We start from the raw sequence: 26,607 nt of genomic DNA, 5'->3' as shown, positions 1-26,607 counted from the left end.
CCAGATCAAAATATAGAACTTTTTGGTATCCCAGAGAGTTTCCTTGAGGGATATGATGCTTTGTATTTTGTTTTCTACTTATTTGGGCCTTTTAAAGATAGGAGATAAATGTGAACAGTAGCACTAGTTAGTTGCAGTTTTGCTTGTTTAATTCCTACCTAGCAATCTGTAAAGTAAGAACTTGCATTTGTATGGCAATCTGAATTCATATTTAATATTGCTTAATTCATATCAACATTTATTCTGCCTTTGTTAGTCACACAAACCCTTTCATTGTAGGAATTTTATCTGGGTGTTTTGTCCTCCTAGGAGACTCTGCAGATTGATGAAGATGATAGACCAGAACTAGTCTGGTGGAAATGCAAGAAGTGGGCACTACACATTGTAGCTCGTCTCTTTGAACGGTAATTCTGGTTATTAGATTTACCATCTGTGGTTAGTATCTCAGTATTGGATATAATAAAATTGAATAGGTCCCCTTGATGCTGTATGGTATTTGATCATTTTTCTTTAGAGGGCAAAAAGTTATCCTGTGCTTGTTTTAAAGCAGGCTTCACTGTGATCCTTGGCTTTGAGATCATAATGAGGTGAACAGTCTTCGCTGGGTCTTTCTAGTTTCTGTAAAAAAGGATGGAGAGATGATATTTCTGTCTGAAATTTTAAGTATGGCCTGCAGTCTAAGTGCTGCTTGTCATAATTTCATTTTGGGGCTTGTGAATAAAAGGGAAAGTGTTAGTTTTCTGCCCCAATAGAATGTATCTATCAAAATGTATTTAAACTAATGAGCATGTTTTGTTTACAAAATTCTCAATATTTAAACATTTTCTCTTTGTGTTTTAAGATATGGAAGCCCAGGAAATGTTACAAAAGAATACTTTGAATTTTCTGAATTCTTTTTGAAAACTTATGCAGTGGGAATTCAACAGGTAATAAACTTAACATTTTTAAAATAAAAGGATGGTTACTACTGAAAGTAGTTAAAGTCACTTCTATCATTTAAAAGTAGATTATAAAATATTAATTAATACATTACCTATTTTTAAGGATGAAATGGCAGATCTGGGAATCTAATGCAATGCAGTCAGTTGTAGAAGCAAATGTACTAGGGTAGCTACTGCAAGAATTCCCCTCCCAAACAAACAAACAAAAAAAAGAATTCCCCTCCTTGATGCTGGACTCAGCCCTTTCAAGTATGTTGATTGGTACTTGTACAGCAGTCACCAGTATTAGATCATTTTCTTCAGTTAACTTTCTGACCTCATATCAGTTTCTTACCTGCTATTTCTTGAAGCCTGCACATCTTTGTTTTAAGTTTTTATATCGGAAGATTTAGGTAATAGGAATTGATCTATTTCAAGAGGAGTTGAACTCAGAAGTTGACATTCAGCTGAGAGCTTACACATTTTTGTGGAAGTTTGGGAACTTTTCTATACAGTGAAAATTAGGAACTCTTAAGAAATACTCCAAGTTGATTTTAATGTTTACAAACTACAAAGGATAGATGGACATGAAGACTGGATTATCTGTATTGCCATTTGAATTATGAAATTTTTGTTTCTATTTCAACACATGAAATTTAATAATGATTGAGCATTGGCTATATCAGGGCTGTATTAAGGAAACAAAGATTAATCAGACATAGTAAAAGGCTTTAATGATAAAGAAAGGGTTTCTAGATTTTTATCAATCTCTGCATATTAGTCTTCTTTATTGACAGTGATAGAAAGTTAAATACTTAAAACCTGACATCTTATATGGAGTAATTCCTTTTATGGATTATCATTTCTAAAAATTACCTTGCAATGTTTCAGGAAAGCTATGGCTATAATTTTCTCACAAATTATTTTATTGGCCCATTAAGTTTAGTTCAGTACCTCAGTTGTGTTCAACTCTTTGTGACCCCACGGTCTGGAGCATGCCAGGCCTCCCTGTCTATCACTAACTCTTGGAGCTTGTTCAAACTCCATGTCCATTGAGTCAGTGATGCCATCCAACCATCTCATCCTCTATCATCCTCTTCTCCTCCTGCCTTCAATCTTTCCCAGCATCAGGGTCTTTTCCATTGAGTCAGTTCTTCGCATCAGGTGGCCAAAGTATTGGAGTTTCAGCTTCAACATCAGTCCTTCCAATGAATATTCAGGACTGATTTCCTCTAGGATTGACTGGTTTGATCTTCTTGCTGTCCAAGGGACTCTCTAGAGTCTTCTCTGACAACATAGTTTAAAAGCATCAGTTCTTCAGTGCTCAGCTTTCTTTATGGTCCAACTCTCACATCCTTATATGACTACTGGAAAAACCATAGCTTTGACTAGATGGGACCATTGTTGGCAAAGCAATGTCTCTGCTTTTCAATATGATGTCTAGGTTTGTCATAGCTTTTCTTCCAAGGAGTGTGCATGCATGCTAAGTTGCTTCAGTCATGTCTGACTCTTTGTGACCCTATGGGCCATAACCCACCAGGCTCCTCTGTCCAAGGGATTTTCCAGGCAAGAAAACTGGAGTGAGTTGCCATGCCCTGCTCCAGGTGATCTTCCCAATCCAGGGATTGAACCCGCATCTTTTATGTCTCATGCATTGGCAAGCGGGTTCTTCACCACTTGAGCCACCTGGGAATTCCTTCCAAGGAGCAAGCGTCTTTTAATTTCACATCTGCAGTCACCATCTGCAGTGATTTTGGAGCCCAAGAAAATACAGTCTGTCACTGTTTTCATTGTTTCCCCATCTGTGTCATGAAGTGATGGGACTGGATATCATGATCTTAGTTTTTTGAATTTTGAGTTTTAAGCCAGATTTTTCACTTTCCTCCTTCACCCTCCTCAAGAGGCTCTTTAGTTCCTCTTTGCTTTCTGCCCTTAAGGGCAGTTTGTATTCCATTAGACAGTTTGTATGTCAAATCCTAAAAGATAATGCTGTTAAAGTGCTGCACTCAATATGTCAGCAAATTTGGAAAACACAGCAGTGGCCACAGGACAGGAACAGGTCAGTTTTCATTCCAATCCCAAAGTAAGGCAGTGCCAAAGAGTATTCAAACTACTGGACAACTGCACTCATTTTGCATGCTAGCAAAGTAATGCTCAAAATTCTCCAAGTGAGGCTTCAGCAGTACGTGAACCGAGAACTTCAGATGTTCAAACTGGATTTAGAAAAGACAGAGGAACCAGAGAGAAATTGCCAACATCTGTTGGATCATCTTAAAAGCAAGAGAGTTCCAGAAAAACATCTGCTTTATTGACTATACCAAAGTCTTTGACTGTGTGGATCACAACAAACTGGAAAACTCTTCAAGAGATCGGAATACCAGACCACCTTACCTGCTCCCTGAGAAACCTGTATGCAGGTAAAGAAGCAACAGTTAGAACCAGACATGGAACAATGGACTGGTTCCCAGTTGGGAAAGGAGTATGTCAAGGCTATATAATTGTCAACCGCTTATTTAACTTATATGTAGAGTACATCATGTGAAATGCTGGGCAGGATGAAACACAAGCTGGAAACAAGATTGCTGGGAGAAATATCAATAACCTCAGATACACAGATGACACCCTTATGGCAGAAAGTTAAGAAGAACTAAAGAGCCTGTTGATGAAAGTGAAGGAGAGAGTGAAAAAGCTGGTTTAAAACTCAAAGGTCAAAAAATGAAGATCATGGCATCCTGTCCCATCACTTCATGGCAAATAGAGTGGGGAAAAATGGAAATAGCACCAGACTTTATTTTCTTGGGCTCCAAAATCACTGCAGATGGTGAATGCAACCATGAAATTAAAAGACACTTGCTCCTTGGAAGGAAAGCTGTGATGAACCTAGACAGCATATCACAAAGCAGAGACATTACTTTGCCAACAATGGTCCATCTACTTAAAGCTATGGTTTTTCCATTAGTCACATAAGGATGTGAGAGTTGGACCATAAGAAAGCTGAGGGCGGAAGAACTGATGCTTTTGAACTGTGGTGTTGGAGAAGACTCTTGAGAGTCCCTTGGACTGCAAGGAGATCTAACCAGTCAATCCTAAAGGAAATCAGTCCTGAATATTCATTGGAAGGATTGATGTTGAAGCTGAAACCCCAATATTTTGGCCACCAGATGGGAAGAACTGACTTCTTCGAAAAGACCCTGGTGCTGGGAAAGATTAAAGGTAGGAGAAGAAGGGCGACGACAGAGGATGAGATGGTTGGATGGCATCACCAACTCGATGGACATGAGTTTGAGCATGCTCAGGGAGTTGGTGATGGACAGGGAAGCCTGGCGTGCTGGAGTCCATGGGGTCGCAAGGAGTCAGACATGACTGAGCGATTGAACTGAACTGAAATATATACTTCGTTGTTGATACCAGGGTAATCAAGGAGCTGGTCAGCTCTCTCTCTGCTCTTTCCACTGCTATTAAAGCCCCAGTAAGCATCCTAAAATTGAATCCTTCTTATAGTGTGTTCATTAGAGGTTTTCAGCGTCACATAAACATGTGTAAATACACACACATTTAAATTCCATGCTGTTGCATCCATGCTGTGGAAGCCCTTCACAAAATGGCGCTCATGACTGAGCAGCTAAACTGAACTGCATCCATGCCATAAACTGAACCTTGGTTATTTAAGGTATATATTTCCTCATATTTTTTAATGTTTTTTTTTAAATCAAAAGCTGTTCCTTTTGTTAGTTGTGCCTCATCTGCTACCTGCACTTCGCATAAACCACAGCCGTATTAGGGAGAACTGTGTTCAATAGCGTCCCTTTTTAGTCTGAATTCCAGAAAGAGTTTCTTGGTGATAGTACTTCTGACAAATTTTATAAACCTGAATTTTATGTGACTTGAACTGAATTCATGTTCTGAATTTATAAATTTTGTACGTGTTTTAAAAGGACACTTTTAAATTTATGCAGCAGTTCAGAGATAAGCTTGCTGTAGTGAAGGACTCTGGAGATCAGGAACCGGATACTTCGGCTGTGTGGTAGTGCAGCCTCCGACATGGGTCATCGCAGTGGCTTTGGGCATGGTTCCTTCCTTAGAAACAGTCTTTTTAAAAAAAAAAAAAATTTAAAAACTCAGTTTTGTGTTATTTCTGCAAAGACTTTCCATGGTCTGAGATTATAAAATAAAAATTTCCACACTCTTTTAGTTATTGTATGGTTTCATTTTTTTGTAGCTGTTGAAATATTTTCCCCATCTGGATTTTATTTTGATGTGAAGTTTAGTTAGGGAACTACATTAATTTTTTAGGAGCTACCTAGTCAACTATCCCAGTACTGTTTTCTTTTGAATGACCTTGTTTCTCTTCCAGTTGAAATGCACCTTTATCAAATATTAAAAATCTGTTTATGGTGTCCCTCACTATATGGATATAGTGTTTTCAGTGTTCATTTAGTCAAGTCTATTATTTTACAGTAGTTTTAATTTATTTGAAGAGCTAGTATGTGGAATAGAATATAGACTTATTTTGAATACTTCCACAGGTTAGAAGTAGGGTAAATGGCAGAAAATCACAGTGAGATACCTTTCAGTTCAGTATAACAAGGACCTATCTAAGCTCATGTGCTTTCTCACAAAATATTTATTTCTCTAAAAATCTGTTATTTTTTTTTAATCTCTGTAACCTCTGACTTGATTTTATGTCATGCCTAAAATGCCCCTCCTGTTAACTTTAAAATTGTTTGTTTTCCTATGTTTTCTCTTCCTATTTTCCTGTAGGTACTACTAAAAATTTTAGACCAGTATAGGCAGAAAGAGTATGTAGCTCCCCGTGTTCTTCAGCAGGCTTTCAACTATCTCAACCAAGGAATTGTTCATTCTGTGACCTGGAAGCAGATGAAGCCGCACATACAGGTTAGTGGCAGTGAGCAGCTCTCCGCAATTATCCTCTGGTTAAAAATTTTCTAGACGAGGTCAGTGTTAACTAATCCAATATTTTATATTTAACATATTTTTGTTTTCATTAATAATTTCAGAAGAGTATCTTATGTTTCATATAAAGAGTTTAGAAGTTTAAATATTTGAGAAGAATGAGGCCTTCAAGTTAAATGAATTGATCTTGGTTGGAATCTCATTTAGCCTCTGTTTTTCCTCTGATACGTCAGATAGTATTTTTCTACCCTCCTTACCTGCAAGTTGCTAGGATCAAATGAGGTATTTTGTATAATAGCGTTTTGAAAACAGTCACCAGGGCTGTAGTTAAGGTAGTGTTCTTTTGTAGGAAATGCAGCCTGATACATGACCATTTTCTTTTGTAGGTTTTTATTTCTTTTTTTAGGTTGTTAAATTCTACAGCAAAAGCTAAAGTTTTCCGTTTGTATCAATTTTACTTAAAGGTAGAATTCAGCATTGTTAAGCATTGATTAATTCAGCATTGATAAGGAACAAATCAATGAAAAGTTATAGACCACTGATAAAGTAATATTTACATACAGATAACTGGATAATTTGAAGAATTTAGGAACTAAATTTTTTCTTCTCAAAGTATGCATTCTTTAATTCTGTAATCTCTAAGACGGTAGCTGAAAAGTAAAGCAAATTCTTTTATCTTTGGAGTCTAGGATAGCTTTTGTTTAGTGTTATCTTATTATAGATCTTAAAGATCTGTTAGAAACATTAATATGACAGTTTGGAAAACTGACTTCCTAAAGCCTTTCATTATTGATATTCCCCAAATATGAATACTCTATATCCATTTATTGGTTTGTTTTTTTCTCTTAGAATATCTCTGAAGATGTGATTTTTTCTGTTATGTGCTATAAAGATGAGGATGAAGAACTGTGGCAGGAAGATCCATATGAGTATATAAGGATGAAATTCGGTAATTGAGATGATTTTATTCTTCATCAGTTCCTGGTTATATGAAGTAATATAACTAAATTTATACTTTTAAGTAGATTTATTACTTTGTGAAATTCCCAGAGTTCTGCTTTGCATGATAAACTCCAAAACTCATGAAAGTTTGATGTTCTGCTGAGCCAGTGGTCTTGAGATGAGAAGCTACTTTATTTATCTAACCCTCTCAAGGATGCTGAAGCAGTATCATCTCTATACAACTCTTTCTATTCTGATGCTGATCTGCAGAGTCCATTCCTTTCTATGCCTTTTGGGCTACACATTTGGGTTTGTTCTTGGTCTGGGAGATCACTTGCGTTTCTGCATATTTTAGGAATGCTCCAATATAGTTTGTGTCCTTATCCTAGGGACTGAATATTCCTCAGGGGAATGAAATACTTATGTTGACACCAGTGTGTGGACCTGTTCTCTGTGGATTCTTTTAGCCTTGCATCTTCCTGGAAGCTGCCGAACTCTGTAGGTTGCCCAAATTCATTCCCCTTTATTCCCAGTATGAATTAATCACTTCATGCATACTCAGACAGTTAGTATAGGAAGGTGTTACTTGTGTACCGCTGTTTCTCCCACAGTGAAGAAGCTATCTGGGGGCAGGGACTGTCTTCAGTTCAGTCCAGTTCAGCTGCTCAGTCATGTCCGACTCTTTGTGACCCCATGAATTGCAGCACACCAGGCCTCCCTGTCCATCACCGACTCCCAGAGTTTACCCAAACTCATGTCCATCAAGTTGGTGATGCCATCCAACCATCTCATCCTCTGTCATCCCCTTCTCATCCTGCGTTCAATCTTTCTTAGAATCAGGGTCTTTTCCAGAGTTAGTTCTTTGCATCAGGTGGCCAAAATATTGCAATTTCAGCTTCAGCATCACTCCTTCCAATGAATACTCAGGACTGACTTCCTCTAGGATTGACTGGTTTGATCTCCTTGCAGTCCAAGGGACTCTCAAGAGTCTTCTCCAACACCACAGTTCAAAAGCATCAATTCTTCAGTGCCCAGCTTTCTTATGGTCCAACTCTCACATCCTTACATGACTACTGGAAAAACCATGGCTTTGACTAGACAGACCTTTGTTGGCAAAGTAATGTCTCTGCTTTTTGATATGCTGTCTAGATTCGTCATAACATTTCTTCCAAGGAGCAAGCGCCTTTTAATTTCATGGCTGCAGTCACTATCTGCAGTGATCTTGGAGTCCAAGAAAATAAAGTTTGGTGCTGTTTCCGTTGTTTCCCCACTCTATTTGCCATGAAGTGATGGGGCTGGATGCCATGATCTTATTTTCTGAATGCTGAGTTTTAAGCCAGCTTTTTCACTCTTTTCCTTCACTTTCATCAAGAGGCTCTAGTTTTTCTTCCCTTTCTGCCATAAGGGTGGTGTCATCTGTGTATTGGAGGTTATTGATATTTCTCCTGGCAGTCTTGATTCCAGCTTGTGCTTCATCCAGCCTGGCATTTTGCATGATGTACTCTGAATATAAGTTAAATAACCAGGCTGACAATATATAGTCTTGATGTACTCCCTTCCCAATTTGGAACCAGTCTGTTGCTCCATGTCTGGTTCTAACTGTTGCTTCTACCTGCATACATATTTCTCAGGAGGCAGGTAAGGTGGTCTGGTATTCCCATCTCTTGAAGAATTTTCCAGTTTGTTGTGATCTACACAGGCAAAGGTTTTGGTATAATCAATAAAGCAGAAGTAGATGTTTTTCTGGAACTCTCTTGCTTTTAAGGTGATCCAATGGATGTTGGCAATTTGATCTCTGGTTCCTCTGCCTTTTCTAAAACCAGCTTGAACATCTGGAAGTTCTTGGTTCACGTACTGCTTGCTGAAGCCTCACTTGGAGAATTTTGAGCATTAGTTTGCTAGCATGTGAATGAGTGCAATTGTGCAGTAGTTTGAACATTCTTTGACATTGCCTTTCTTTGGGATTGAAATGAAAATTGACCTTTTCCAGTCCTGTGGTCACTGCTGAGCTTTCCAGATTTGCTGACATATTGAGTGCAGCACTTTCTTAGCATCATCTTTTAGTATTTGAAATAGCTCAACTGGAATTCCATTACCTCCACTCGCTTTGTAGTGATGCTTCCTAAGGCCCATTTGATTTCATATTCCAGGATGTCTGGCTCTAGGTGAGTGATCACACCATCATAATGATCTGGGTCATAAAGATCTTTTTTGTATAGTTTTTCTGTGTTTCTTGCCACCTCTTCTTAATACCTTCTGCTTCTGTTAGGTCCTTACCATTTCTGTCCTTTATTGTGCCTGTCTTGGCATGAAATGTTCCCCTGGTATCTCTGTTTTTCTTAAAGAGATCTCTAGTCTTTCCCATTCTATTGTTTTCCTCCATTTCTTTGCATTGATTACTGAGGAGGGCTTTCTTATCTCTCCTTGCTGTTCTTTGAAACTCTGCATTCAAATGGATGTATCTTTCCTTTTCTCTTTTGCCTTTAGCTTTCTTCTTTTCACAGCTATTTGTAAGGCCTCCTCAGACAACTATTTTGTCTTTTGCATTTCTTTTTCTTGAGGATGTTCTTGATCACTGCCTCCTGTAAAATGTCACAAACCTCTGTCCGTAATTCTTCAGGCACTCTGTCTATCAGATCTAATCCCTTGAATCTATTTGTCAGTTCCACTGTATAATTGTAAGGATTTGATTTAGGTCATACCTGAATGGTCTAGTAGTTTTATCTATTTTCTTCAATTTAAATCTGAATTTGGCAATAAGGAGTTCATGATCTGAGCCACAGACAGCTCCCAGTCTTGTTTCTGCTGACTGTATAGAGCTTCTCCATCTTTGGTTGCAAAGAATCAGCCAGTGTGATTTCAGTATTGACCATCTGGTGGTCTATCTTGCTTTATTTTGCATTCTCCATCTGTTCTAGAGCTCTACACTACTTTGCAAGTTCTTGGCACTAGTCTGCATTCAGTGAAATGTTCAAATAAATAATGTTAAGATTAGCATTACCTAAGGCATGCTGAAGGGGCTGTGACCACAGTGCTTTCCTCTTCTTGGGACATGTGTTTCTGGTTACCTGAATTAAACCTACTAGAATAGATGCCAGATTATTGGTCCATGTTGTTTTCACAATGCTTTATGTTTAGTATTATTTGATTTGGTAAGTGAGGAAGTGCCTCTTTCCCTTGGAGACAAAGTACAGGAAAAGCAAAAGTATGAGAAAAGTATTTACCACTGGTTTATCCTTCCATTCTATCATTTCCTTTTCAAATCATGATACATAATGCAAGATTTATTAATTCCCCTTCCTAATGCTTTAATGGGCTTCCCGGGTGGCACTAGTGGTAAAGAACCTACTTGCTAATGCAGGAGACTTAAGAGATGTTGCTTCGATCCCTGTGCCACTTGATCCTCTGAAGGAGGGCATGGCAGCCCACTCCAGTATTCTTGCCTGGTGAATCCCTTGGACAGAGGAGCCTGGTGGGCTTCAGTCCATAGCACTGCACAGTCGGACACGACTGAAGTGACTCGGCACATGCACAGTGCTTTAAATAGCACAGAATTATTTGCCAATCTTTCTTCTGTCTTATTTAAGGCATTCTTTTTAGTGTTTGGCTTTTCTATACCTGTGAACTTTTATAAGTGCAGTGTATTTGTTTAGCTTTCAGAAAACTACTGTTATTTTACTTACTCTTCATATTAAATAAGAAAGTACCTCAGGTTTTGGAAAATATAATAGTTAAGAGTTCTGTGTGTTACATTTTATTGATTAAAGGAGAATATGGATAACTCAAGACTAGGTTCAGTGTCTTTTTTTCCTTAATAGTTTGCTTCTGTGGACTAGAACGCAGTGGCTAGTGTGTGTATTTTACTTTTAGAAAGCTATTGGGGAAAACAATTACTAGTTTCCTTTTTATATTTTTGTCATGTACAGTTATTTATATGAACAAAATACTTCTAAGTATATTGACTGATATTAATAATGGTGTTTTTAGATTTGGTAAAAACTGAAGGAGAGGGACTTATCTGCCAGTCCAGTGGCTAAGACTCCATGCTCCTAATGCAGGGTGCCTGGTTTTGATCCCTGGTCAGAAAACTGGATCCTACATGCCATAATTAGAAGATCCCACATGCCCCAACAAAGATCAATAATCCCACATGCCACAACTGAGACCCAGCACAGCCAGAGAAATAAATAAATATTTTTAAAAAAACAGACTGAAGAGCTCAGGCCTTGATGTTAAGACAGTCTGGCTGTAAATACTGGCCTAGTCGCTTACTGTGTAATTGTGGACAAATTACTTAACTTCTCTGAGATGCGGTGCTTTCAGCTGTACTGTCTTGTGTGCGTTTGTATGTAATCAGTTTGTTTCTTCTCTTACTGTGTAAGCAACATGGGAACCTTTTTTTGATATTTGTATTCCCAGAGCTTAGAACAGAGCCTGGCACACAGTAAGCAGTAAATAAATTTTTATTGTTTTCTGATAGAGGTAAAGCATTTGTCCTATCCTCAGTGGAACTGTATTGTTTGTTTTAATATGATTATTTAAAAGGACAGCCTATAGAGTTTGATAAATATTGTTGTGTATGAGAGCAGTCATGATATGTTCTTAGCTTATAACCAGTGTTATATATGGACTGTTTTATTTCTTGGTTTTGGAATAGTGGTCAGTCAGGTTTAAACTATAATAAGTAGTTGTATTTTTGCTAACATGGTTTAAACTTTTAAAATCTAAAATCTTAGATATTTTCGAAGATTATGCGTCTCCTACCACAGCAGCCCAGACTCTCTTATATACTGCTGCAAAGAAAAGAAAAGAGGTATGTAGTTATTCTTTTTAAATACAAAACTGAAAAGTGACCTGTGTTGATTTGACATTCTAATGAATGCCCTTGTAATTGAAAAATTATGTTAGTAGTTATAATCTGTAACTTAAAAAAATTTTTGTGTCCTCATAAGGGAAAAGGAATATTTTTTCTTAATTGTAATTGCTTGATAGAACACAATAAAATGTCTTTATTTTTGAAAATTTGTACATCATTTTTAATATGATAGTAAAGCAGTGAAAGCTCATGTAGACTAAAGTGGATTCTTCTATTTCTTTAGGTGTTGCCAAAAATGATGGCATTCTGTTATCAAATCCTAACAGACCCGAACTTTGATCCTAGGAAGAAAGATGGAGCCCTGCATGTGATTGGTTCCCTAGCTGATATTTTACTGAAGGTTAAGCTACTCAAATTTAATTTACTTAATAACACTGTGAAGCATAGGCAAATGAGATAATATGAGAATTATGGATAATTTAAAACTTCTGACTCTGCATAATTGAGTTGACTGTAAATATTTTTCTTTCTGTCATTTTAATTTTTTTAATTTAAAATGACTTTTTATTCACTTTTTCAGTATGAAACTGTTGCTATGTAAAAAAGATGATACAAAATAACTTTAGTGTTGTTTCTAGAAAGATCAGTTAATATCAGGTTTCTATCTAAAGACTATTTCTCTCTTATTTTAAAACATGCATTATGTAGGTCAATAATTTTACAAAATTTAAATAAAAGTATATTAAGTGTAAATCATAAGAAACATGCTTTATTAGGAAGTGATTTTTACATATGAAAAAGACATTAATAAGTTAAACTCAATTTCTATTTCCTAACAGAAGAGTTTATTCAAGGACCAAATGGAGTTATTGTTGCAGAATCACGTATTTCCATTACTATTGTCTAACCTGGGATACCTTCGAGCCAGAGTAGGTTTTTCCATATTTCATTATAGTGTCTCGAAATCTTCATTTGTAAGTTAATTATTGAACTAAATACTTTTGGACAAATTTATCTTTTACCACACTGGGACAAAATGAAGTCAGTGAGAATGTCTTTTATAGTCATAAAAGCTGAATAAAGAGCAAATTAGTAAATAAAGGGATGTATAGATTTTAACTCCAGCTGCCCCCCCTTGCCTCACTTGCTGCATATGCAGGACGTACTGTGAGAGGGCTGATGCTGCAGCAGTGGTACCATGTAAATTCATAGGCTGATTAATTTTTAGTGTCCAAAACAGCATGAAAGTTATATTTTGGCTAAACTCTTGATTATGATTTCCAGTATAATAGTTAGATACACTTTAATAACATGGAGAACATAATAATCCATGTAAATTTATTTGTATTCTAAGTATATATTATTTATAGAAGCAATATATTTTATGGAGAAATAAAAATAGAACTTTTAACAGCCTAGTGCTTATTTTTGTAACTATATCAACACAACAAAATATCTTGCTAAAACCAATATATGTTAATAATGCCTTGTACACACCAAAGCATTTTATAAATAAAAGACAGGGACTTCCCTGGTGGTCCAGTGGTTAAGACTGTGCTCCCAGTGCAGGGGGCCTGGGTTCAATCCCTGATCAGGGAACTGAGACCTGGAGCAATCAAATAAATAAATAAATAAAAATATTTAAAAAGAAATAATAGTCACTAGAGAATATTTGTGTGAATGTAGGTTAGAAATATAGAGGGTACACAAGTATTTTTATAAGTAGGCTACTATTTTTACAGACTATTAATTGTATGTCTCTTACAAGTTGTTAGTCATTCAAATTAATTACTGTCAATTGTATTTTATGCAATAGAGATTAAAAAAAATACTATGATTTAGTGGTCTAATAGTTTAAGGTTTGATAATTTATACAAGGTTAAATTTTTTTTTATCTTCTGTGACTGAAAAAGTCAAGTTTCTTAAGCTGATTAGTGTAAGTGATTTATTCATTTGCTTTGAAGACCAGTAAATGAATGTCAACACTGGCTTGTAGTGCTTTTGCATATAAATAATAAGTTGTGAGTCATAATATTTATTAAAGCATTGACAGGATTTTTTTTTAGAGACACTTAAGTTGGGCTCTGTTTAATCTTATAAATAATGATATTGCATAAAGGTAATTTAGAAGTAATAAAATTGCCTTTCTTATAAGACGTATGGAATCGTGAAGTTAGCAACTGAGACTAATATGTTTCCCTCCAAAAAACAAATAAATAAATAGTACATGGTAGGATTAATGATGTTTTACTTAGAAGTTTTTATATTCATTATTACATAAAACCATAATCCTAATAGCTTCCTACTAACTTTTTCCTTATAACATAGTCCTGTTGGGTACTTCATGCATTCAGTTCTTTGAAATTTCATAATGAGCTCAACCTAAGAAATGCAGTTGATCTAGCAAAGAAGAGCCTGATTGAGGATAAGGAGATGCCCGTCAAGGTTGAAGCTGCCCTTGCTCTTCAGTCATTAATTTCTAACCAGACACAAGGTAAAGCCAAAATTATTATTAAATTAACAAAATTTAAAATAAAAATACATTTTTTAGAGGATATTTTTAATTAAATAATTATTTTGATGTGGTCTTCTCAAATAGTTTTGTTTACTTCCTTGTCTTAAAGTTCAGAGTTTGGGTTTTTGAGCTTCTGCCCCCTCAGAATTTTATAAGAGTTTATTCTTGCCACTTTTAGAAATGTCTGTTAACCGTGGTTTCCAGAAAAATTTGAGATTAGGAAACAAGTTGATTGTTAAACATTAGGGTAGATGGGGAATCAAGAGACCCAGGAGTCTAGTTTTGAGTGAGCTTCTTCCTTGCCGTCTAGACCTGGGCAAGATATGTGATCTGTCAAGGCTTAGATTGCCATATATTTAAATTTAGGGGGATTGGACTAGATGGCTTCAAGATTCCTTTCAGGTCTAGGATTCTGTGATTCTCACAGTTCTGAAAGTAGCAAGTTGCATTTCTAGTGAGTGATAACACATATCTCCTTTGTTTAGAAGAATGCTCTGTTCAAAATTCAAATAAACCTTTAAAAGTAAATTCTGCATTATGAAGAACCTTAGCCTTTATCCCTACACAACACTGTTCCAATGGAAGGCAATATTAGATAAACACATGTGGGGAGAAGGGTGGTTGGAGATGGGGTGAAAGAGTGAATGAGCATCATCAATGTTGGGCATAGTCTTTATGTAAATGGTTTTTACACTTGTATCATGCTGGCATATTCATGTTTGATAAGTCATGCTGATGACAGAGGACACATGTGATTCACATTTCTCAAGGGAGCTATTGGCATTTGGGGCAGGAGAGTTCTTTACTGTGCAGGACTGATTGTCCATATGTTGCTCGTGGGAAAATGGATACATTGGTGAACATTATTTTGGTACAACTTTATAACTTACTTACCATCAGGCAAATATGTATCTGGAACCTATTACCCTGTGTTATTTACCTTGTGACCAAGTAACTTTCACTTGTGAATCGCTAATATTTTTTACTGAGTTTGTTTTTTATTGCATTAGCCAAGGAATATATGAAGCCACATGTAAGGCCTATTATGCAGGAGCTGTTGCACATTGTTAGAGAGACAGAAAATGATGATGTTACTAATGTTATCCAGAAGATGATATGTGAATACAGCCAAGAGGTAGCCTCAATTGCTGTGGATATGACTCAGCATTTGGTAAGACTGGGCACAGTTTTATGTTAGTTTGGTATAAAGGCTTTGAATAATCTAAGTAAATTAAACTCCAAAATTTGAAGTTTAGTTTGTATGTAACTGAAATACTAATGTAAAAATATTTGCTCTAATAATTCTGACAGTTAATAATTTCAATGTATAGTTTTCAGTTTTCCTAGATTTTGGATTTATTTATTTAATGGCAACCAGAAGTTAATTATTTGCTGTTTGATTATAATAGCTAATATGTATTCCACTTTAGTGACTAGATAAGGGCAAAGTGGCTATATTTAAAACATGACAGTTTCTATCATCAATATTCACTTGGCAAACTGCATATCTTAAAGTTTGAGCAGTGGTGGCATTTGGAGATGTGACACTGTCCTTTTGCTCACTTCTCATAGAGAAGTGTGAATGTAGCAGTACTAATTGTTGAATGTGTTTGCTATTTTTGTAGGCTGAGATATTTGGCAAAGTTCTTCAAAGTGATGAATATGAAGAAGTTGAAGACAAGACTGTAATGGCTATGGGAATTTTACATACCATTGATACTATCTTGACAGTTGTAGAAGATCACAAAGAGGTAGGATTTCCTTGTGTTTTATGATGTCATTATAGTAACTGAAATTTATATTATTGGTCATGAATTTTAAAGTCTTGACCTTTAAATTGCTGTTTATGTTGCTGGATTTTAAAAATTACCCTCAAATCTTAAAGCAAAGTATTAAAATGATTGAAGGGAAATGTTGCATGTGATTTTAAAGTATATAGTATATCTCTTTTGCTAAACTTAGTTCATCACATCTGCTATGTGCCAGGGTAGGCTTGGGGGAAAACCAAATTTAATAGGACATAAGCCCCACTGTTTGGAATCCACAGTCTGGTCTTCCTGGTAGAGAGAGACTGCCATTCAGTTACAGAGGCAAATTTTAAATAATAGAACAAAATACTGATGTAACAAATACCTGAGAATGGAAGGGAAGAAGAGCTTAAAACATCATCTTCCCTAGGCTGAATTCCAGAACAATACTGGATTAAGAATTTGCGCAGATGTTTGTCAAGCACTCTCATATCCGTTCAGTTCAGTTCAGTTCAGTTGCTCATTCATGTCCAACTCTTTGCGACCCCATGGACTGTGGCATGCCAGGCTTCCCTGTCCATCACCAACTCCCGGAGCTTGCTCAAACTCATGTCCATCAAGTTGGTGATGCCATCAGCCATCTCATCCTCTGTCATCCCCTTATCCATTAGCTGACAGAATGTCACCATGTCCCCTGCCAGCACGGTAATGGTAGTGCCCTTTTGCGAAAGTATAGCACAAGGTTCAGGTAGTATCTCATGTTCACGGAGTTGGGAATTTGTAGATTTAGAGTTGCAGTCAATTGATATATCCTGATAATATATCAATTATTGCCTACCTAAAACCTGCTGCTCTCCTCCCCAAGTATTATATATTATATAGCCTTTACTTAAATTAGATTTGTGTTCATTACTTCTGCCAGCACAGTTGACTTGTTTGGCAATGTTGGCAGCTCTCGTTTTATACAGTGGGACTTAGGAAGCAGGTGCTGGTTCTTTAAATAGCATTGTTAAACCCTGTGGCTATTGACTTATCCTGTGTTTATCGCATACTAATGGATGCTTACCAGGTTCTTAAAAATGGTTCAATTTTCTTCTCCTGGGCAGGCCTTTCTTTGCCTAAAAGACTTAATGTGAATTTTTGTTTTTATATTCATTATTGTATTGTTGAAAGTATATGGGCCTCTCTGTAATGGTGAGATTTTCAAGTTAAATTGCATATATACTTAAGGATTATTCTTTCCCCATATATGTAGAACTTGTATTTTAAATTTGAAGAGAACTTAGAAATCGTCTTGTCAAGTTTTCCCAAATATGTTTGTCTGGAGGATGGGCAGTAGTAGGATAAACATCAGGATTAGTTTGGAAAAAAAAACAAAAAACAAAAAACCACCATTTTATCTTTCTGTTTTAATTTTTTAATTCTTGATATTACTTTTATTTTGAATTTCAAATAAAGTTAAAGGAGCATGTGACCTTATTGTGATTATCAAAGGAGGAATGGGTTTAAGTTGAGATACACTAATCAAATCTAGCTTCCCTAACCTATAGATGAAAAATCTTAAAGCCTTTAGCTAGATGGCTTTGCCAAGGTCATAGGTAACTAGAGGCAAAACAAGGACTGGAATCTTGGTCCTCTGATGATTTTGAACTTTGACTTACTAAAAGCAAGCTTTGAAAGTAAGATTTCTTTAAAAGAAGTATTTACATGTGTATAAATACTTAATGTATGAAGAGTAAAATTAGAAATCGGAAAAAGATGGCTAGTATTTTTATGGCTTAAGTCTTCACATTGAAGCCCTAGATATATTAGGAATTAAAATATTGGTATAAAATATGAGATAAGGAATTAATTTAACTTGTAATTTTATTATGATTTTAACTCACATGTCCATCATTAGCCAACTTTTCAGAATTTCCTGGTTATTCTTTGATGTTTAATTTTTCACATGGAGTTTAGAATTAACTTCTTAATTTCTCTTCTCAAAAAGCTACTATTGGAAAAAAAAATCCTATTGGTATTTTTATTGGGATAATATTAAATTTATAGATTAAATTAAGGGTTATGATAAATTTTAAACTAAATGTTTAAAATTTGTCTTTAGGTTACTCAGCAGTTAGAGAATATCTGTCTACGGATCATTGATCTTGTTTTACAGAAACATGTAATTGGTAAGTTCAAAGATAGAATAAAAAGGTAAATTGAGACTATTTTAAAATTTGATGAAAAATGCATTTTAGCCCTTCAAATTCAACAAGATAGACAGTTTTGAGAAAGAGAAGCTTGTCTTCTGTTCAATTTTTAGATATACTTTCTAATATTAGATTTCTAGATTTTCATTTAGAGGTAAGCTTAACATACCCAATTAAGAATTTTTGTTGTTGGGAGTTTTTAAAGAACAGAGATTTTAAATTTTTTTTAGAAAGAAAGAACTAAGATGAGGTTCAGGTGAGGTTACTTTAGGATTGAAAAATGTGAGATGATAGGCATATATTCTATCAGAAGTGTGCATTAATTGTTATTCTGTTTATGTTATGGTACCTGAATTCTGAGTAGAGTCAGTAGTTAATACTGGATGTTATAGATTGGTTGGGATTTGTAGAAGAGGCAACTTTTCATAGTATCCAAGCATTTTGAAGATACCAGCCGCAAGTCTTGTGGGTAGGAGAGAAATGTAGCCTGTATAGTGTAAGAGATAGAAAGATGGAACAAAAGCAGGTTATCACATTAGAGCAGCCATCTCCAAACTTTTATCATTCACACCATTAGTAAAATATTGAGCATGTACTTCTAATGTATGTGAATAATACTTGAATATATATTTATATGCAATATACATGTTACTGTGATACATTTACATACATAAAGAGAAATGTAAAATGTGAAATTAAATATAAATGAATATATTTATCTCTACTAAGTGTTCTAATACATTCTTCTCCCATTTTAGAGCATTATCCTCTACTTTGCTGAAGTAGTCCTTACTTTTGAAATCATCACTATAAAGCAGTAGTTCTCTAACTTTGATGTGGATAAGAATCACTGAGGATCTAGTTAAAATGAGGCTTCCTGGGCCATAACTTCAGAGATTCTGATACATCAGAAAGAATGTATTCACTTATGTCCTTTTTGTGAAGAGATGCAACTGAAAATTCTCCATTAAAAAATTTCTTTTAAGGACTTCAAACATGTGGATATTGTATTGACTTATAATATTGTATTAGTTAGAGGTTTACAACATAGTAATTGGATATTTTTATAGAATATTCTATATACAAAGTTATAAAATACTGACTATATCCCCTGTGCTGTGCATTACATAGCGGTCTGACCATGTTTATGTCCATGGTCCAGTCTTTTTCCACTGTTCCACTTCTGCCTCCTTCTTTTGCCTGTTTTTATTGCTAATTCACTCTTGAACTTCATGTGTTATTAAAAGCTAGGCTTAGCCATTACTGATTTAACTCCTCTATCTTATGTAGTAAGTCAAAGTTAGTACAACCATCCTACCCTAATAATCCGTTGTCTTGGCTGAGACTAAATGAAAAAGCTTCTGGTTAATTTAAACATAAATGGAATTGATGGAAGGATATTGGTAGCTCACCAAAGCAGTGGGAAGGCTGGAGTTGGCCAGAGTCAGCCAGGATTCTGCCATAAAAATGGTCTGCTTAGAAGGCCTGTGCTGCCTTGCTCAACACTGGGTCCTACACTGCTGCCCACCATAGTCCAGACTCCCAACACAGACCGTGATCCTCCTTATTCTTCCCACCCTCCACAAAAAAAACTGGAACAGCTTTGTGCCTTTTAGTTTCTCCCTCAGATTCATAGTCCTCATCTTGAGCATCTCGAGTGGCCTGGTAAAGTACACAGGCTGTAGCCATCAAGAGCATGAAAGGAAATACTGGGCCTCTTTTCTTTCTTTTAGGCTTCATGTTAGGAAGAGGCATTTGCTTTCCTGAACAGAACTTTCAGAAATTTTTAATTCAGGCCATTGGTTGTATTTCAAGTGATTGTCTTTCCTAAATTATTTCCCAATATCTATAATTTCCATCTTATTTTGCTTTTGGTAAGGCAAATATCTGTATTGCTAGCTTTTAAATATATTAAAATTTGAATAATGTTACAGAAAAAAATTTTATTCAAGCTTCCAGGGTAAATATTGGTTCCCTTAAATAAGAAGAAGAAAAAAAAAACAAACCCCAAAACTTTGAAGTTAGTTTTTTTTTCAGTGACATGGTAGGAAATTTTTGAAATTTTTGTGTTGAGGTTTGTGTTTTCTGATTGTATGTTTAGATATAATTTCCTTCTGAATGAGGGTAAGAATAATAAGTATATGTACAAATGCAAGAATATTCCCTTTGGACTTTTTTAATAGTAAGTATAATTATCTTGAAGTAAGTTGAAAAATATTGTACTAATTTTACAAGCTTTGTAAATTGGCAAAATATATTCTGTATATAGTTTGTAAAAAATACATGCAGCAGACCGATATTTTCACCTAGATGAATTAAGTTCTCTGAAGAACATTAATTGTTTGTAAATTTAAAATCCTGTGCATGAGACACATACAATAATTGTTCCTTCTTGTATCCATTTCTAATATAGCTTTATATATAAACTTTATTTTCTATATTACAAAACACAAAAAATATAACTTTTCAGTATTACAAGTAAGTTTAGTAAAAGCAAATCTTTGCCATATCTTATTGAGTAGGGGGCAGATCTTCGTGAGAAATGGAAGATGGCAAATATTAATAGAGATAGCAAGAGATAGGAGCTGAGAAACAGATGTTCAAAAGTATGTTAGATATAAGATATGTGTGAGTATATAGCCTAAATCCTCTTCTGTGTGGTCTTTGTGTTTAATTTTTGCTATTTCCTAGGATTCTAACTGGAGATTCTCTTCTTTCTAGAATTCTATGAAGAAATTCTTTCACTGGCTTACAGTTTAACTTGCCATGGTATTTCTCCTCAAATGTGGCAGCTTCTAGGTATATTATATGAGGTTTTTCAGCAGGATTGTTTTGAATATTTTACAGGTATGACTTTGACCATGTAACATTTTTGCTGTTCTGTGTCTAGATAGGTATTATTTCCTCTGACACTTAACATAAAGACATATGATTCCAGTACTAATCAGAAAATAATTGTTCTTCCTTTCCTGTTGAGTGGTGCTATTGTAGGACTATTTTTTAGCCCTAGGAATAGAGGTCATGGTAGGAAGGCTATATTTCCTACTAAATTACTTTGCAGTCAGAGTATATATCCATATATTAATTAATATTTTCTGAATGTCAGCTATATTCCAAGCAATGTTCTAAGCTCAGCAGTACATCAGAGAACAAAATAGACAGCCCTTGCCCTTTTGACACCTCCATTCTAGTATGGGGTGGGAGAAGCTAGGAAACACACAGACAAATAAGCAAATAGAGTGTGTCAGATGGTAATGAGTGGTATGGGGAAAAAGAAGAAAATTCATAACAATCACTACAGTAAATGATGAGAATTTTAATCTTTCTGATCCACATTTCCCTCATCAATAAATAGGGCAGGTGTACCATTTTAGTTTCTTGCATTTTGTGGTTGCAAGGGAAGATAGTAATGTGTGTGTGCTATAGAAATGTGCTTTCAGTGGTAATAATTGGTTTCTGCTTCTGTTGCTCAAATCTCATTGAGCGTTTGAATTTTTTTCCAGACATGATGCCTCTTCTGCATAATTATGTGACAATAGATACAAATACTTTACTGTTAAATCCAAAGCATTTAGAAATACTTTTTACAATGTGTAGAAAGGTAAGCATGTCCTAATCAATTTGTCATAATGAGTCTTACTAATGTTTACTGACTAGTGTTGTATTTCACTTCAGGTACTCTCTCAATTTATTTCTTATATATTTAGTTGTATATTGCTCTTATGAACATATATTTGTCATTTTGTGTTTTCAAATGGAGTTTGGAATTATATTCTGAAAATTTCATATTGTGTGTTATACTTAATGTTTGCTACTTCTATAGCTGTGTACTTCACAATGCTTAGGTAAATAATTTTCCATGTAGTTTTTCTTTCAAAAATATAGACTTACTACTTGATTAAAGAAGAGTGCTAGGAAAATATCACACTTTGTCAATTATGATTTTTCTTTTAATTGAATGTATATATTGGAAAACACTAGGTATAGGTAATTTGAACATAAACAAGACACAAAAAATTGGAATATTTGGAAAGATAGCATCATTTAACTCAATACAGGATAGTTTGTAAGCCACATAATGACTACTGTTGTATTTATGTACAAGCATGATTGTCTACTATGTTATCTTTGTCACAAATGCCCCCCCTCTTGGTTATATCTAGGAGTGACTCATGACTAATGCTTTCCTCCTCTTTTAGGTGAATATGTGTATATTCATAAATATAAAACTGTATTACATAGAGATGGCAGATTTCAGAAAGCTCAAATAGCCAGAAACCTAAGTTTGGCTTTGGAGTTGTTAGTAAGATAGCTAGTGTACAGCCTGTTTTCCTTCGTAGAAGAGATATGTACCAGGCTCTATTAAAGAGTGCTGAACTCATACTCAGTTTATCTAATTTAGGTCTCAGTTCAGTATGAACATGTGCTTTCTATAATTGTTCATTCAGTGAAAATACAGAATTGTCATTAGGGGAACAGTCTGGTAAGCTTTGTTATAGTCATCTTGTGTAATACTGTTTAGTCCTAAATGGTTTAATATCTTTAGAAAGTACTTCGAGTTGTAAAGTCCATGTGAGAAAATTAAATGGTATGTAATATTATATTTATGGTTTCGTTATGAAAAACTGGGTGAATATAGACAGGATTCAAAAAGAACAGAAAAATACGAAAAATACAGGGTTTGTTTCATTGTTTAAGAAGGTTTTTTTTTTTTTTTTAATTTCATTGTATCATTTTATTGTTTTTGGTGCCTTACTTAAAGGGAAGCTTTTTTGTCTAGACAGCTAACAGCCTACTTTTTAATCCAGAGTTAAATAAAGTGAATCATTACTCATATAAGGAATTAGAGTAGATAAAAAAGATAGATGGACTTTATTTTGAACTTCCTTTTTTTGGTTTGGCAAGGTAAACTCATGATGCAAACACCATGATTCTAATGGCTGTTTTTTACGTGATATTTACTTTATGTAAACTTGATTAAAGTTTTACAGTGCTGTTCACTGCTGAGTGAAATTTTAATTACCGCAGGTACTATGTGGAGATGCAGGAGAAGATGCAGAATGTCATGCAGCCAAACTTCTTGAAGTCATCATTCTTCAGTGCAAAGGAAGGGGAATTGATCAGGTAATATATGTATGGAAAACATCCTACTTGATGTTTAAAATTTTGAATTTACAATGCCTGCTTGACATTTTGTTTATATTATGATGAAAAATTATAAAGATAGCCTATAGTTTGTATTTACTGGTACAAATCTTATAACAAAAATACCCATGCAATTTGGAAATTGTTCCTTGCATTCTAGATACACAGAAAAATATGTAATAACTTAAGAGACTAACAAGTAAATCATGAAGGAGATAAATGTACAAATCCTGCTCAGTTTGATTCCCAGAGATTTGCTTTTTTCCTTTGTTTTTGTGTATGCTATTGAAATATTCCCAGATATCTTTTTCAACCAGAAGGTGCAAAAAGGAAATGAAGGTGCAAAAAGGAAAAAGTTTTTCTCTATTGATATAAAAATATGTATTTTTAATAAGATTAATTCAGTTTTTGATACAACTGTGGTATGATATTCAGTTACTGAGAAAAATGTTCAAGTATAAGTGTAGAGTTTTTTTTTCCAATTCTGTAATATTTACTCCATGTATTTTTGTATAACAGCTTTATTGAGATATAATTTATATACCATCCAGTCAGTCATTTAGAGTTTATGCTTCACTGGTTTTTAATATAGTCACCAAATTGTACAACTATTATCACCATCAGTTTTCAGAATATTTCATCACTACCCCTGAAAAAACTCTGTGCCCTTTAGTAGTTATTTCTCATTTCACCTAAATGACCCTCAACCCTAGGCAACCATTATTCTACTTTCTTTTAATTGATAATTCTGTATTTCTTTTAATTGATAAATATTTCATCATATGATTGTATCACATATATTTTAGCTAATTGTCAATTGATGGACATTTTTCTTATTTACACATTTTGGCTATTGTGAACAATGTTGACATGAACATTTGTATGCTGATTTTTGTGTGGACATGTCTTCATTTCTCTTAGTATATATATTTATATATGTATATATATAGGAGTGGTAATTCTGTGTTTAACCATTTGAGGAACTGCCAAACTTTTCCAAAGTAGCTGCACCATTTCCTGTTCCTACCAGTAGTGAATGAGAGTTCTGATTTCTCCATATCCTCACTAACACTTGGTTGGTCTTTTTGTTATAGCCATCCTAGTAGCGATATTTCATGGTTTTGGTTTGCATTTTCCCAGATGGCTTATGATAGTGAGCCTCTTTTCATGTGGCTGTTTGTATTTTTTTGAAGAATGTTTATTCGGATTTTTTGGCCTATTTTTGATTAGTTTATTTATTTTTGAGTTGTATGGATTCTTTGTATATATTCTAAACTCAAGTTCCTTATCAGATATGTACTTTGCAAAAATTTCCTCCCAATTTTTGTGTTATCACTTTCTTGATGTCCTTTGAAGCACAGGAAAGTTAATTTTGATGATGTCTAATTTATTTTTTTGTTGTTGTTGTGGTTGTCATCATATTTAAGAAATCATTGCTAAATTCAAGTTTACAAAAAATTTCCATTTTCTTCTAAGAGACTTATGGTCTTAGCTCTAATATTTAAGTCTTTAATTCATTTTGAGTTAATTTTTGTAGATGGTGTGAGGAAAAGGTACAAAGTCATCATTTTGCATGTAGATGTCAAGGTGTCTAGGAGCACTATTTGTTGAAAAACTTCTTTCCCTGTTGAAATGTCCTGGCACACTTGTCAGATCTATTCACTATAAATGGGAGGATGTATTTGTGGACTTTCATTCAGTTTTGATGAATTTTTTTGTCCTTAATCCAGGATTGCACTATTACTGTAGCTTTGTAGTAAGTTTTTGAAATTAGGAAGTTTAAGTCCTCCAGTTTTCCTGTATAAGATTCTTTTAGCTAATCTGGACCCTTGAATTTCCATATGAATTTTAGGACTGACTTGTCACTTTAAGGAAAGAAGACAGCTGGAATTGTGATAAGGCATTGTGCTAAATCTTTAGATCACTTTGGGGAGTATTGTCACTTTGAGAATACTTCAATCCCTGAACATAGGATATCTTTCCTTTTCCTTGTATTTAGGGTATCTTTAGTTTTTTTCAAAAATGTTTTGTAGTTTTCAAGTACATTTCTTTTGTTAAAATCTTCCTGAAATATTTTATCCTTTCTAATGCTGTTGTAAATGGTATTGTTTTCTTAATTTTATTTTCAAGTTGTTTATTGCCTGTGTTTAGAAATACATATTTTGATATATTTATCTTGTTTCTTGCAACTTTGCCAAAGTTGTTTATTAGTTTTAATAGAGTTTCAGAGAATTTCTTTGGATTTTCTGTATACAAGGTCATCTCATCTGCAGATAGAGTTTTGCCTTTCAAACCTGGGTGCTTTTTTTTTTACTTTTCTTGCCTAGTTGCCTTGGCTAGAACCTTCAGTGCAAGGGTGAATAGGTATGGTGACATCTTGTCTTGTTCTTAATCTTAGGTAGGGAAGCATTCCTTTCACCATTAAGTCTAGTGTTAGCTGTGGGTTTTTCATAACTGTCTTTTATCAGATTGAGTGCGTTCCTGTTTACTCCTGGATTGTTGAGTGTTTCAATCATGAAGGAGTGTCAGATGCTTTTTTGCCTCTCTTGAGATGATCATATGGTTTTTGTTCTTTTAATATGGTGGATTTGTTGATTTTCACATGTTAAATCAACATTGAATTCCTGGTGTAAATCCTACTTGATCATGGAATATGATCCTTTTTATATATTTCTAGATTCAGTTAGATGGTATTTTTTATAACTTTTTATGTCTATATTTATAGGAGATATTGATCTGTAATTTTTTTTCTTGTGATATCTTTGGATTTGGAATCAGTGTTACGCTGGCCTCGTGGAATGAGTTGGGAAGGGCTCCCTCCTCTTGTATTTTTTGGAAGAATTTATGAAGGTTGGTGTTTTTTAAACGTTAGAATATAGCAGTGAAGCCATCTTTGCCTGAGGTTATTTTGTGGGTAGTTTTAAAATTACCAGTTCAATCTCTTAATTGTTATAGGTCTACTTGTATTTCTATTTCTTTTTGAGTTAATATGGGAGTTTGCATCTTTCTTAGAAGTTGTCCATTTCATCTAATTAGTTGGCATGCAGTTCATAATATTTTGTTATCTTTTTGTAATGACCTTGTTTGTTTTTGATTTTAGTAATTATCATCTTCTCTTTCTTTCTCTTTTTTCCCCTTTTATTTCAAGTAAAAATTTGTCAATTTTGTTCAGTTTTTCAATGAACCAATTTATGATTTTTCTCTCTTGTTTTTCTGTTTGCTATTTCATTAGTTTTTGCTTTAATCCTTATAATTTAGTCTTTTCTACTTTCTTTGAGTTTAGCTTGCTCTTCTTTTCCCAGAGTCTTGAGGTGGAAATTTAGGTTAGTAGATTGAGATCTTTCTTGCTTTTTATTATAGAGATTGATAGCTATAAATTTCCCTCTAACTGCTGCTTTAACTACATTAATAAGTT

At 34.6% G+C, this 26,607-nt stretch overlaps 1 protein-coding gene across 2 annotated transcripts in view; it reads left to right on the top strand.

Annotated features, from left to right (window-relative positions):
* IPO8 (importin 8) overlaps nucleotides 1–26,607 on the top strand; it is a 66,568-nt gene that overhangs the window by 20,019 nt on the left and 19,942 nt on the right. For both annotated transcript variants that reach the window (XM_055573101.1, XM_055573092.1), the window contains 14 exons: nucleotides 310–404; nucleotides 842–926; nucleotides 5,682–5,816; nucleotides 6,684–6,783; nucleotides 11,513–11,589; nucleotides 11,876–11,992; nucleotides 12,432–12,521; nucleotides 13,921–14,086; nucleotides 15,118–15,278; nucleotides 15,733–15,858; nucleotides 17,960–18,026; nucleotides 20,769–20,894; nucleotides 21,551–21,648; nucleotides 23,076–23,171. In XM_055573101.1, the coding sequence (XP_055429076.1) occupies nucleotides 310–404; nucleotides 842–926; nucleotides 5,682–5,816; nucleotides 6,684–6,783; nucleotides 11,513–11,589; nucleotides 11,876–11,992; nucleotides 12,432–12,521; nucleotides 13,921–14,086; nucleotides 15,118–15,278; nucleotides 15,733–15,858; nucleotides 17,960–18,026; nucleotides 20,769–20,894; nucleotides 21,551–21,648; nucleotides 23,076–23,171 (1,539 nt within the window). The remainder of the gene's footprint in view (nucleotides 1–309; nucleotides 405–841; nucleotides 927–5,681; nucleotides 5,817–6,683; nucleotides 6,784–11,512; nucleotides 11,590–11,875; nucleotides 11,993–12,431; nucleotides 12,522–13,920; nucleotides 14,087–15,117; nucleotides 15,279–15,732; nucleotides 15,859–17,959; nucleotides 18,027–20,768; nucleotides 20,895–21,550; nucleotides 21,649–23,075; nucleotides 23,172–26,607) is intronic.

The sequence above is a fragment of the Bubalus kerabau genome, chromosome 1 (genome assembly GCF_029407905.1).
Source record: "Bubalus kerabau isolate K-KA32 ecotype Philippines breed swamp buffalo chromosome 1, PCC_UOA_SB_1v2, whole genome shotgun sequence".
NCBI lineage: Eukaryota > Metazoa > Chordata > Mammalia > Artiodactyla > Bovidae > Bubalus > Bubalus kerabau.
This window is presented reverse-complemented; position numbering and strand designations above follow the sequence as displayed.